The sequence below is a fragment of the Clarias gariepinus genome, chromosome 9 (assembly GCF_024256425.1).
Source record: "Clarias gariepinus isolate MV-2021 ecotype Netherlands chromosome 9, CGAR_prim_01v2, whole genome shotgun sequence".
Taxonomy (NCBI): Eukaryota; Metazoa; Chordata; class Actinopteri; order Siluriformes; family Clariidae; genus Clarias; species Clarias gariepinus.
The window spans coordinates 6,051,601-6,066,069 of NC_071108.1; the positions used below are offsets into that span (position 1 = coordinate 6,051,601).

Here is a 14,469-nt window from a genome sequence, read left to right on the forward strand (position 1 = left end):
TAAAAGTGCTAATTAAAATCATTGTGCGATTTGAAACCCAAGGCAAATGAGTTTTTGGAAAAGAAAAAAAAAAAGTGTGATGGAAGCTAGAGTACGACGTTTACCCCAGAATTAATTTCGATGAGTAATCGTACTTTTAATTAGGGAAAGAATTTGGCTGAGTCACCTTCTCTAAACGATCTCGCCGCCGTGCCACAGCGAATTTATTAGACTTAATCTTCTGTCAGAACGTTTGTTTTGCAGGCTTGGCCTAATATTGAAGCTGTGAGTAATGTTTCTTCTTATAAACACGCTCATTTTTCACGTGTGTCAGAGGTTATTGTATTATACACAGCCTGAAACTTTCATTACGGTGACAAAATCCCCCAGCCAGTACCGTCTCTCCCCCACTCTCTCTTTCAGCTCGTTGACATGCCTGAATGCCAACAGTTTGAGACGGCGCAGAGGGAAGAAAAAAATATATAAAATAAAAAAATAAAAAAATGCAGTTTGCAACGTGTATGGAGATTTTCATAAACTCAGCAGTGACCGTATTATTCTTTAAACATCCCCAGCTGTTCCTTGCTCACAGATATGGTGACTCATAAAGGTGCTCCCGGTATAAGTGTGTGTGTATGTGTATATATATATATATATATATATATATATATACACATACACACACGAAAGTGTGTGTGCATCTTGGAATGTAGGGTGAATGCTTTCTGCGGGTTGCAGTATATCCCATTGCAGGGGGAAACACATGTGCAGCGGTATAATAGGATTAAATGCAATTCGACCCCTGTAAGGCTTCGTTGGCACATTCTCACTCGCTCAGCCTCGTCTGACTTTCACTCACACGCTGCACCTGTGGTTGCGCTCAGACGCACACACATTCAATATACGCTCGCACTTAAGGGGATCGGTTTCCGACAAAACCTGTAACCCTCTCATTACGTTGACCTGACGTTCAACCCGCCGGTCTGATCGATCGCCGGCGCCGCGATCTGAAACGGTGCACATTTTCACGCCTTACCTTTTTAAGATAGCCCGTACGTGTCCCGACGAACACCACTGTATGGTCCCCGTAGGTGTACGCAGCCACCGAGGCCATGCCGTCTTTGCGCTCGTCGTACAGCGGCGTCCCCTCGATGACCCGCAGACCTCCGAGAGGCTGGTTCAGGACCAGGCCGCAAAAATCATCGCCGATCGGCTTTGGCTGGAGAGGAGGAAGAAGAGGAGTCAGAGTTAGAGTCGATGGAACGAGACATGAGCAGGCGCTCATACGGTACTACAACCCTTTTGAATCCTCGAATCTGACTGGTCAGAATTTGTGACTTATTTTCTCTGACTGTAATCGCAAGCATGATTGCAATCACAGGTTTATTAAATTAACACGCTCATTCCAAAACGTTATCGTTTCTATAGAAACGACTTACACAATGACTTGTGTGATGGATGTCATCACACTAGATGCCTAAACAGATTAAAAGCTATTTTGTTTTTTTAACATAGATAAACAAAACAATCATTTAAGGTCTAAATTCACTGCAACAAGCTTTTTTTTCATCTCTTTACCATCAGAAGTAGCTACCAAAGAAAACGACTGTTTCTAGCTCCCATGACAGAAAAGAGAACGGATGATTAACTTATTTCACGGATGTTCCATGATAGTAAGTATAAATCAAAACGGATGGGGAAAAAAAGCACAAGGTGTCATCATTTAATAATTTATGAGAAAAATCCATCATCGAGAGCTGATATGGTATGAAAGAAGACATGCATCAAGGTTTGCACGAAGAATATTTCTTCAAATCAGACTGATTTGCGATTCCAACTTCGCTGATCCGATAAGACGTGCTCAAATCATGCGATCAGAATGTAACGTTTTGACGAGCTGTGAATTGTTTCATCTCCTGAAAATCATATATTAATCATCACACCTTTCCAGATAAATGCTGGCTTATGAGTTATGACTGTCGACAAAAATTCAGCCTCATCTGTGATTGTTTCGATGCTTTACTACTACGTGTAAAATATGAGCCAATCGTGCTCCTGCCTCAGCCAAAGACCTAGTGGATCAAAGTCTAAAGTAAATACAGGTTAGAGAGAGTTCTACATTATTATCAAATATAAAGGAGGCAAAATTTCCCTCCTGGAAACTCATCACTTCAGCTAATGTTACCCTGACGTGGGGCAAACATGCTGAGAGAGAATATATTTATTCCAACAAGAGCAACGCTCAGACCGAGTTTCCGTGGCTAATATTTACCTATTGAATAGATTATAACAGGTTTTCTCACACACACTCATTCCAATCAGGCCGGACTATGTTTACATGATGCATTTTTATTCCGACTGAGTTATTATTATTATCATGATTAGTATAATAATGACTATTTTCCTATAACAGCACACAGATTTTTTTTTGCAAAACCGTTCACAGCTTGGTGTGTTCCTTTTGTGTGTGTGTGTGTGTGTGTGTGTGTGAGAAAGTGAACAGGATATGTATAGACAATTAGGCATTTAATTGTAATTCTCTAGAGCAAAAGTAATTATTACAATGACAAGATGAAGCAAATTACTGGCACTCCAAGTAGAAAATAATAATTAATCTGACCCCGGGTTGTTATCGCGGCCTGTGCTGCCAAGCCGAACCCCTTTTGCTCTATTCGGGAAAGGATTACGGAAAGCAAAGAAAAATTTTTTTAAATGACGAAATCTGTTTTCCCATGTGGCCTTTTAAGTGCTTGGCTTTACTCAAGGCAAGGAAAAAAAATAATAAAAATCACATTTATATTACTTTATTATTATCGAGTTCAGGTAATTGTGTTGTTAGAGTGACGAGGTGATTTTACTTGCTGTCTCTTCTCCTCATGTCTTATTTATACACGCACAGACACATGCGCGCCGTCAAAATGAGCAACAAGCATAGCAAAGTATGTGTTTTTCCACTACACTGTTGTTTATGAGGCCAATAACAGCCGAATCCGTGATATACTGAGGAAAATAAACTATACACTTATTGCGATAAAGCAGGGCAGTGGACGATAACACTTTGTTTTCTAGGTAGCAGACCCATACACACACACACACACACCAGGGCTGTAACTAGCGATAAGGACACCGGGACATCTTTTTACTTGTAAAAGGTGATTCCTGCATGTTAAATTCTATATGAAAACAGGTAATGAGGTACCAGGAAGAGGTCGCATATTAGTGGGGGGAAATAAAAAAATAGTTTGAATAGGTTTGTCCATAACTTTAGGCTGTCAGGAAATGATACGCTTCTTGTTGAGAGGTAATCGATGCGAAAATGACATATCTGTCATATTTACCAAAAGAAAAAATATATAAATTTGAGTGTTTGCGTCACCATTTAAAAGGTGCCAAACTCAAAGCGATGCTAGTCAGCTTGCTAGCTGTAGCGACGCGCCCTATTAGCTAAGGCCGCGTCAAAAGTTTACGAGGAGACGTGAGCGCTTGGAAATGAGCAATTAACATTTTCTGATATGTAAAAAAAAAAAAAGTTATCATTACTTTTAAAAACATACAAGTTGTACAGCTACCGGAATATGAGAATGACACAATTCACAAAATGTGCGTCTTATTATTAGCAGTAATAAAAACCATAAACGCATGTGAGCTTATGAATCTGTGCTACTTCTTTCGTTTATATGACACCTTTTTAAATTAGTCATGTTTGGTTCATATAGTTGGTTAAAATGAAATTTCATAATATTGCCTATGCTGGATTACTATCGGCCGATACACACACACACAAACGGTAATTTGTTGTTTATCGTATGTAGTCTGGACCACTTTTGTGCCCGTTCCGAGGGTTTCCACCGCAAGTATATTTCAGACCTGTGGGAAACACTACTGTAGTGGGTCACATTTCTGTAACGTAGCCTACACTCGGTTACGTCCTTGAAAGCAGCACCAGGGTGAAGAGATCGATACACAAATAGGGGGGCAAGGAGAGAGAAACCCTGCCAGTAACGGGCACATAAGGGAGTGCCTTTGGGATCACACACCCTCACACACATGACATCATCCAGCTCTATGCCTCACCCCTCATGACGAGACCATCACTTTTGGATGTGCCCTTTCCGGTAAAAAATAAAATAAAATAAAATAAATAATTGAAAAAAAGTTGTCTGTAATGTTCTCCGGCTGCGACATGGAAGAATGACACGATGTGAGCAGCTCGAGAAGACTTATTAGAAAATCAATTGCGTTAGCGCACATCTGCAGGATGGGCTAATGATGATGTCATCGAGCGCAGACCCACTCCCGAGCTGCTCCGGTGAACTATCGACTCCCTGCGTACGTTTAAGCCTCCCTCGGCTCCCTCCGTCTCTTTCTGTCTTATCCGCCAAGGTCTCATATCTCACATACACACACACACACACACACCTACGTTCATCTTGTTATCCTTGTGAGGACCTTCCACTGGTGTAATTATTAACACAGCTACACATTTAACACTACTGCATTTAAACACTACTACATTTTTTACTTTAACCCCATGAACTGAACAAGCACCTTTTATGTTTAAAATATAAGCTGCAGTGTGAGTTTCCTAGTGAGGACCAGCAATATGTCCCCATAAGGTATCAATCAACAATCAGATATTTAAAGCAGCTGGCTGGTCCCAATGAAGATGATGTTTTAAGCGACATATTCCTGCAACTTGTGTTTTTATTAAGGACCAACAAATGTCCCCAATAAATTAAAACAAGAAAAGCCCCTATCTTTATGGGGACATTTTTGCTAGTCCTCATAAGACTAAAATAAAAAAAAATCTTCACAAAACAAAGAGGTGATTTTCATGTTGAGATACATCTTAGTTAGGTTCCAAACAAGACAAATATCCTTCGAGGTCAAAATGAACAGATACACCTGGCTGGTCCCCACAAAGAAAACTGCATAAAATCTGATATATGTGCATGCATGCATGTGATTATCTAAGTGAGGACCAACAAGACAAATGTTCACACAAGACCATAAATGTTACATATCTATCTTTGCAACAACCTTTTTGTTTTTTTGTTTGTTTGTTTGTTTGTTTGTTTGTTTGTTTTTGAACAGATAAACCCAGGTTCATCATTATGGGGACTTTTCAGTGGTCCCCACAAGGATTGTTTGCGTGGTTGTGTTTGTGTGCACTTTAGGTTATAGTGGGGTATAAAATGAAAAATGCCCTCAAGGTCAAAATGATATTAACATCCTTGTGGGGTCCCCACTAAGACAAAGAAACATGAGCACGCTCTTTTTCTCTTTCACACACACACACACACACACACACACACACACACACAAAGCTCAGCGCTGAGGTCAGCCTGCCCTCCTGATGACATCACCTCCTCCTCTAATACATTAATAACCTGCCTGCGTTTTATCCCCAGGTGTTTTATTTAAAGCCCCGCTCTCTCGATTCAGTTCGATAATTCACACGGCATGATTTCGATTACCCATTAAACTCATCCTTGAAGGTGACACAGCACTTTCTGCTACGGTAGCATCTCGTTTCTATTTCTTTTCTCTGAAACAAACTCTGGCCTCTGTTGCTGCCCTCTTTCTTTGTTCCAGTGGCCATCTTGGGGATCTTAGGGTGTGTCAGAGGGCTGAGTTTGTGTGCGAGAGTGCGCGTGTGTGTGTGTTTCACAGGGAGGGGCATGCTTACAGGAGGGACTTGTTTTTTTTTGTTTTTTTCTGGATGCTTATGAAGAATAAATGCAGTAAACGAGGCGAGGCCAAGCGGCTGGCACGCACAGCCTCATTATGAGGTGCAGGGTCGCTGCCATGCATCCGAACAGCCTAATAATACCTTATAATATGTGCATCAGTCACGGGGAACCCTGGAGCTACCTCATAAAAACAAGCACAGCCACTCCTCCATAGAAGAAGCAGGTCATCGTATACACACACACGCACACACACACACATTCTCTCTCTCCCACTTTCGTCCATCTGTTCAGCTCGGCCTTGGAGGTGTTGTGCCATTGTTCTCGGCACAGTACACAGAGCTACACAAATCATTGTCTCCATCACAATAACGAGCCTTTTGCAGAAAATTTCCCATGACCTGGTTCCAGATTTCGGGAGCGTAATATGATGCTGATGGGAAGGAGAAACACTAGGGTTGGAAGATGTGACAAAAAACAACAACAACAAAAAAAAACTAATATGACAGCATGTCTGCGGATACACTCGTTATTTATGTTAAGAGTAAAAACATATACAATTAAAGTTTTAAATCACAATTAAGCTGATCTAAACCGCCCCGTTTGTGCATGATGGCCTGCGATGGTGCGAGTGTGTTCCCGGGACTCAGCATTGACAGGACATGAATAAATTAATTTAGTAATCCAGACACACACACACAATGTCAAAAAGCAGACATTAAAGAAGGGGGAAAAAAAAGAAACACATGCACAATTATAATTAACACCTTTCTCGTGAACCCACAGATAAGTTATTAAACAATAACCCATGCATGACGGCAAAAAAAACGTCCTAATGAATAATACACTCGAGTAAAATCAGGCCAAATCCTCTTCATCTACAGCAAATGAATTAAATATTAATATGTTCTATAACAAACTACTACTAATAATTTATAGTTCAAAGCCTTCGACGGGGAAAACTGAGGTAGAGCGATTGGTTATACACTCATTTATTTATATAGAGCGAACGCAATGGTTCATACACAAAAAAGAAAAAGAAAAAGAGCTTTAAAACCATCTACTGTAACCAGAACTAACTATTTAGCCTTGGTTTAATAAATGACATTGAGGAAATTAGATTAGATTAGATTAGAGTAAGTACCCATGAAGAGTTTGTAGAAAGAGTTAAAAGGTTTAAGCTGAAAATAAGCGCCTTGTTTACGCCAAGTTGTACTTCTTTCATCGTCAGCCAAACACACACACACACACACACACACACTCCCTGTTTGGTAATCGGAGAGTCAATCACCTGTGAGAAATCGAGAAAGTAGATCGGATTAAAGATCAAGTTTTGTCTTAAATCGACTCCAGCGTGTTAAAATTCACTTTACTGTATTCAACATACATCTTCAGCGGTGAAATTATTAACTAATCCGAGTAAAAACACTCAGTTTAGCTTTTCTAATGAATATCTGCTGGTTTGTTTACATTGAGACAGTAGCGCATTAATTTAATTCTTTTGAAGTAGATTATTAAACCCAACAAATAAAATAACTGTCCATAAAATCGCTTCTACATCACATTTTCATTTCACTTATAGTGCAGGTTCACCTGCAGGCAGATATCTGGGGCCTGCAATAGGTCCATTAAATTCTGTCCAGTGGTTGATTTAAGACGCGTCCACAGTTTGACTCATGCACAGTATGCTGTTAAAACTTGCGGTTTATAATCCGGCACATAACTTCTCATAACATCCCTTATACTTAACATTTTATTTTATTCAATTATGGTACAGGTTAAACTTTAAGTAAGTAAGAGACAAAGGACTAAGGCCTTGTTCACACGGGCGTTAAAATCGAGCGTTTTTCTTGCGGTCGTAGCGTCCGGTGAGCGTGGATCAAGCAGCGACTGTTTTCTACACGTAGGAGTCAATGAGAGTGTTCACACGGGCTTTGGTGATGTGCGTTTGTCCGGCTGCGTGTTTATACGGCATTAAAAAAATGTTGCATGCAGCTTTTTCTTGCCGTTCAAAACCCAACAAACGCAAGGAAACCGCTTCTAGTTCGTATTTTTTTTTCACGTTAATTTTTTACGCTTCGGAGGACCGGATATATCCCATGATCCTACATGCTATACATAGGGAAATGCGGAAAAGGGCAAAATAAAAAAAAATTTTGAAAAACATATGCGGAAATTTTCGCATTCCTTCATAAACCACAAAAAAAAAATGTCCTTTAATCCGACGTTGTGCAGTCAGAGAGTGAACCCGATAGCGGCGGGCTTTCATATCCAGTTCCCGACACACTGCCCCCACAGGTTAACACACAAACTACAATTTAGGCTGCAGGCTGATGTTAGACAAACGAACGCCGGTGTAGAAGTCAATCAAGCGCCACTACAAAACGCAACAAACGTCTAGGACGTTCAGAGCACGTTCATTTATCCAAAATTTAACCCCCGTGTGAACAAGGCCTTAGTTTCATTAAATTCTAGCATGTGACAAAACCTGGCTAGACAAACATACTAACAGGAGAATTTTCAGAGACCGGATTTGGGTCCTTCAATGTATGAAAGGTGAAGATATCGTTGAAAGAGCGAATTCTAAACAATTTACAGAGAAAAACTTTTTTTTTTTTTTTTTTACTGATTTAGATTCAACTTTTTTTGTCATTGTGCAAAGTACATATACACAGCTGTAAATCTTTAATCTTTAGACTGAAGATAAACAAAATTTTAAATGACGTTTTAAAATTTAATTTAGGACAATTCAATGCTGATGGCCAATAGATTAATAACCAAAAGTAAAATTTCAACCGGTACTGGATGATTTACATTTATTAATATTAATATCAATATTAATATTTAGGCATTTGGCAGATGATTTAGGATTACATATTTGACAAAAATAAATAAGGCTCGTTCACATTACCCACACATGTTGTATTGTTCAATCCTGATTTTTTTTTTGGGGTCAGATCTAATGTTCATAATTACATGTCTCTATAATTGTCTGACTCTACTGTGGACGCATATGTCCTCTGAAACGGCACACATGAACACAATTACACATCTTGTGTTCATGAGATTTGGGTTAAAACTTCATAATTGTGTGACCAAACATTAAAAAAAAAAAAAAAAGGAAAAAAAAAGAGATTTTGATGTGATTTTAGCCAATATTTATTTGAAGTTTTGCTCTGGAGGGCGGCAAGCAGTTAGTTGGTTGTATCTTTTGAGGTCCAGAAGGAGGAATAAAGTCAGTCTACTCGCTTTAGGTGCTTTATCAGCTATTGCTTGAGCTGCTATGAAATCCCCGTGCTGACTGATGACACATCAGCGAACGCTGTACGCATGCTCAGAACCAAAACCGCTCTCATTCAGGACACGTGATTACATATCGCTATGTATCCGATCATAAATCAAATCAAATCAAATGACTCCACTTAAATAAAGCTAAAACTTGGAGCAAATTTCTTCAAGAAACGCAACCGGCCTCAAGTAGCATTAAAACCGAGAGTGACGAAATCAAAGAAAGAAAAAAAGTGCTGACAATATTCATGTTACTCTCATAAAAGCATACTGTGAGACATTTCAACACCGCAGCACGTAAATACTGGACTGCGACCCCACCCGGATATAAACACCAGTGGTTTTTTTTGAACCGTGAGTTCGGAAAACGTATTACGACTGAGTTTTATGTGAGCAGCAGTTTGCAATACTGCTCAATCAAGTAATATTGAATTTCTCAGAGGAGCCGAGTATAACCCGAGCCGAAATTGCGAGGTCACATCGTGTAGTGCCTTTATATTTACTGAAAAGCGTCATGCTGAATGGGATTTGTAGACAGTTAGATGTGGGAGGCATCCAGAGGCAAGCCTCAAGGCAAGTAAATAATATAAAGTCATAACCACAGCTGTTATTTATCTTTTTGCTCCGGCAATTATACGAGGGAGAAAAATACATATAAAATAATTCGCTACGAGCAGCGCTTTTTAGAGGTGTTGATGCGACGGGGGTCGCCTTCGAATTGAACGTTTCAAATGTCACGCGAAGGTACGTTTTACGGAAGTTAAGGCTAGGAGTCGAACTCGTAAAACGTTGTTTATCTTCTGACGGATTTCCAGCGTGACTCGACGACATCTGATTAGTACATGTAATGGTGTAAAACAGCCCGTTTTCTTCCACACACAAAACAGACCGCCAAGCCTATATCAGATCATAATACGGTCAGAGAGTATCCGGTCCACAAACTGACCTTTCACACAATCAACCAAAGAAACAAGCAAGGGAAATCATATACAGTATATGATTGAGCAGTGGTGCATTCACCAGAGCAGGGCGATACAGAGGTGCGTGGTGCACCAGACCAAAAAATCTACTATTAAAGGAAGGTTATAAAGAGAAGCGAAGTAATGTACACCAAATATATATAAATACAATCAAATAAATCAGCAAATGCAATAATAAAACCGAACAACACATTTTCCTCAGTTGTTAAAGTTGTTATTATTATTATAATAAAAAACTATAGATGTATTTTACCATCAATAAAGATATTCGTATTAAATATCCATGTAAATACCCACAAACTACGGCTCAGCGATACTTTAAAATAAATAAATAACAGTTTCTCCAAGTATCCTATAATGTATATGATTCGCGATACACATTGGGATACATGGGTTACCATAAACACATGACAGAACACATTAGTGCATTTTTTAAAAATGTACTATTGATATTATTATAATAGTTGGTGATGCCAGTCCAATTATTCTTGCCTAGAGATTAAAACATTAAAAAAATTGTCACATTTTTTAAATGTTGTTACATACATACATAGATTTTTTTTTAATTATTATTATTAATTATTCTGAAAAAAAATCCTTAAAAAGACATTATAAAACCTGCAATGTTTAATGCAGGTGTATTGCGACATAATTTAATCGCAAGATCAACATCTTCTCGCCACACTGCCAAGCTCTAGACCAGCGGTTCCAAGATCTTTATCTTATTCTTTTTTACATGGATATCTAATGTAGAATAAGAGACATTTTTCTGACTATTTTGGAAAATTTGCTGCTCTCATTCAAGTCGCATGACGACGTATCGGATACGTATCCGATCTGAGACCATGTAAAAAACAGATTTGTGTCACTGTATGGAAAAATAAACATATCTACACTAGGGTTGCGCGATATGCCCATTGTCATATCGTCCTATCGTCAGCCTGTAAGATCGCCGATACACGATAGTAGTCAAAGCCCAGGGATTCTGCGTGCTGTCGCGTTGTATTCAGAGAGTAGTACATATTTTTGTGGTTATTTTTTTCATTTCATGTCTGTTGTTTTATCGATAAATCTGCTCATATCTGCGCACGCGTTTATCAGCCTTTTGATCAAAAAGTTGCACGCGCAACTCACTTTCACTTTGCACAAGGCAGTGTTTATTGTTTAGTGTATATTTAAAGCGCATAAACACAATAAAACAATTGTTTTAGGCTAACATATCATACCTCATTGTAGTTTTTTTGCACACGCGCGGGTGCGTTACAATAATAATAAGGAAAAATCACAATAATAAATTCGGAGCAGTACTACTAATAATAATTATACTGAATGAAGAAAGCGCCGTCGAAGAAGTATCATCATTGAAGGAGAGAAGAAAATGAAGAATTAATACTTATCAGTATTTACAGTTTGAGCTCGACATGTTTATGAGCTCTGTCGCTTGCTGTCAATGGGTGACTAGGAGAGAGAACACATTTTCGGCTTCAGTAGACACACAATACTTCAGACTGAAACACGACTGCCCCATACAGGTAATGAAGGGCATTTTCACAGCTTGCCGTGCGCAGCCGTGGCAAGTCACGGGATTCCTTTTCTTGAAACGTGGGTTTTTAATGGCGACATCTGTATCGTCCATATAGCTGACTATCGTCGATAGACGAGACTATCGTCGATAGACAATAGTATCGTCTATCGGCACAACCCTAATCTACACTTTTAGAAATAACGATAAGCATCCGTACCTCTGGTTTTGTACCTTTAGTATGTACAATATACAGTATGTACACCAGGCAAAAGCTATACATATAGTTTAGTTTATAAGTAGGAAAGATGTTATTAGGGACCTTTAATTCTGAGGCCATGGAAATGCTGGCTATAAAGAAGAATCAGTGAATCAGCTCTACTAACCCAAATCAAAACAGTAATCATTATTATGGTGGAGGAAAAAAAGTTTTTTTAAATATGTATATAAAAAAAAAAGTTAGCTATTAAATAAAGCTATCAGCTAGAAATATTAAGCAAAAAATAGCGAAATGCATTCTGTTCCGAAAGAATTAAAATAAATAAATAAACATATACTATTTTGGATGGTTCATACTGTCAATAATACCAGAAGCCATCAATATCAGTCGTATGACATTACTGCTTAATAACGGTTTTCTCTAAGTAAAGAGCAAACCATATAATCTCAAAATGTTCAAACACACAGGTATCACGACTATTTAAACTCAACATAGTAAGAAGCCCCCATTTTTAAACAACACATTTAGGAACAGATAGAGTTTAACATTTTGATTTTTTATTAATTAAATAAATTTTTATATCGTACTTCTGTCTGCACCTGCCAAGCTAAATAATGCAAGAAGAGAAAAAAGAAAAAAAAAGAAAAGCACTCACCGTGTTGATGCAGGCAAGTTCTTTATTGAGCAGCCAAGGCAGAGACAGCTTTCCCTCGCCACGATAGCAAGACTTGATCCTCTCACGCATGGCCAGGTTAATCTGATGCAGGGTGAACAGGCAGAGCACCGTTTCCCGGGGCGGGTTTGCCCGGTTCTTCTGGCCTTGCGAGAACACCACAAAGAGCACATCCTCATCCTCGGACAGCCCCAGAGCCTGAGCGAGCGCCTTGCCCGGGCGATGCTTGTATGCGGCCTGGACCAGACGGTATTCCACACCGTCCTTGGTGCAGCCAAGCGGGAACTCGACGTAAGAGTAAAACTCGGTGTCGTTGGAGCACATGCGGACAATCTTAGAGGTGAAGAACTTTTCGCCGGAAGCGTCCATTTGCGTGAGCTGTGTGTCTAGCTGCAGGGTGAGAAAGTAGATGTAGGTCCCACTGGCAAAGCCATAGACGTAGTAGATGTCAAAGGCAGGATAGAGGGACAGAGTGTCTGATGGGATCTTGATTTGCGATGAGACGAACTCATCCTGATACACCAAGCTGAACATGCTTGCGCTCTCCTCATCCTCTACGAGTTTGCGGCTGGACAATGTCGGGAAGTATTCAGACTTGCCGTCGATTGCGGCGCCGATAAACAAACGTCCGTCTCCCTTCTTTCTCTTCTTTTTCGGATCATCGTCATCGTCGCTCACGACCACACCGGCCATGCCATCCGCCTCCCGAGCACCTGAAAGGTAGTGCTCCTTGCGAAGATGAGGCTCACCCAGCTTAAACAAGTCACCTAACCGGACGAACTGGCACACCCCCTGCCAGATGGTGCCACAGGCTACCAGCCGGTTGCTAGCATAGTCTATCAGCAAGAGCTTGTTAATGTTATCGGAAAGCTCCAGCTTGTGGGCGCAGGCCCGGACACTGGGTGGTGGGTAGCACATGGCATTGTCCTCTATCGGGCCAGTCTGGTGTGAGCGGATCTCAGTCAGGTTCTCAGAGAGCTTGTAGATGCGATTGACGGCTCCCACGAAAACTTCGCCTGTCTTGCGGTGGACAGTCAAGTGCGTCAGACTCGTGTCCTTAACCCGGAAGGTGCTTATTTCCGGAGGTTGCTCCGTAGGGGTCATCGGAAACGGGGCAACCATCCCGATTACAAACGCAGTGAAATATGTTAGCAGCCACGACAGCATCATGGTTTCAAAGCTTTCTTTTGAAGAGGAGGGATGAGACGAAGCTTCTTCCCTCAAACTTTTCACAGATTTTCTTTTTATAGCAGTTTCAGTAGTTCATGTCTAAAATTGGAGACAAAAAAGAGAGACGGCTGGATTAGTTTCAAAATGGATTATGAGGCAAAAAGCACCGGCTTATCTTTAAAAGTTTAATTACATTAAGCTGGCGAAGGGAAATTTTTATATCCCGTGTTCAGATTTTCCGGCACTTTTGCACGAGCCCAATTCAATCGGTTTTGTCCCATTTGCGGCCCATTTCGAAGGTAATAAGGTCTTGGAGTGGACAGCTGGGTTTAGGGTAAGGGGGCTTGGAAGAGGGGGGAGGGAGTGCCTTATTGATCAACTGGCTTCTGTTGATGCCGAGCCTTTTCACTCCCACTCGCCTAACTCAACGGATGGCTAATAAACCTTTACAGGCACCACTACCACTAATCCACAGCACATTTGTTAATTAGGTTGCAACACTTGAGCATGATGGAACACGAGGAAAGGGAGAGGGGTCAAACCGTGCTCACTGGGCATTCACATGATATATTACATTAACAGCTTGGTATCTCGAACATTAGTGGTCTGTAGATCAAATGCCCTGCTTTTCAGCAGTTCCACAATTCCCTCAATACTCCCCCCCCCCCCCTCCAGGCACACTGGCAGGAATGACAGCGCTCCTTCCACGCTCTCCCTTTTCTCACCTCGCCTTTCACTCGCTTGCACTTTGTTTCTCACACTCTGTCCCTCACTCACTCCCTCTTTGTTCGTCTTTCTCATCTTTTTTTCTGCCTTCCGTCTCTCACCATCTTTGTCTCGGTTGTTTTCGTTCTCTCTCCCCCTCTCTCTCGCACACATACATGGGGAGGGTTAGGGAGGGTCAAGCTAAGCTCACGCAGTAAGAATGAGCCTTTACTCAGACCCCA

At 40.5% G+C, this 14,469-nt stretch overlaps 1 protein-coding gene across 1 annotated transcript in view; it reads right to left on the minus strand.

Moving 5' to 3' along the window:
- The window catches only part of plxna3 (plexin A3), a 197,361-nt gene that overhangs the window by 166,450 nt on the left and 16,442 nt on the right, over positions 1-14,469 (minus strand). Inside the window, exons 2-3 of the mRNA XM_053503619.1 lie at positions 12,335-13,621; positions 1,016-1,198 (exon numbers count right to left, since the gene is read on the minus strand). Coding sequence (XP_053359594.1) covers positions 1,016-1,198; positions 12,335-13,522 — 1,371 coding nt within the window. The 5' untranslated portion in view covers positions 13,523-13,621. The remainder of the gene's footprint in view (positions 1-1,015; positions 1,199-12,334; positions 13,622-14,469) is intronic.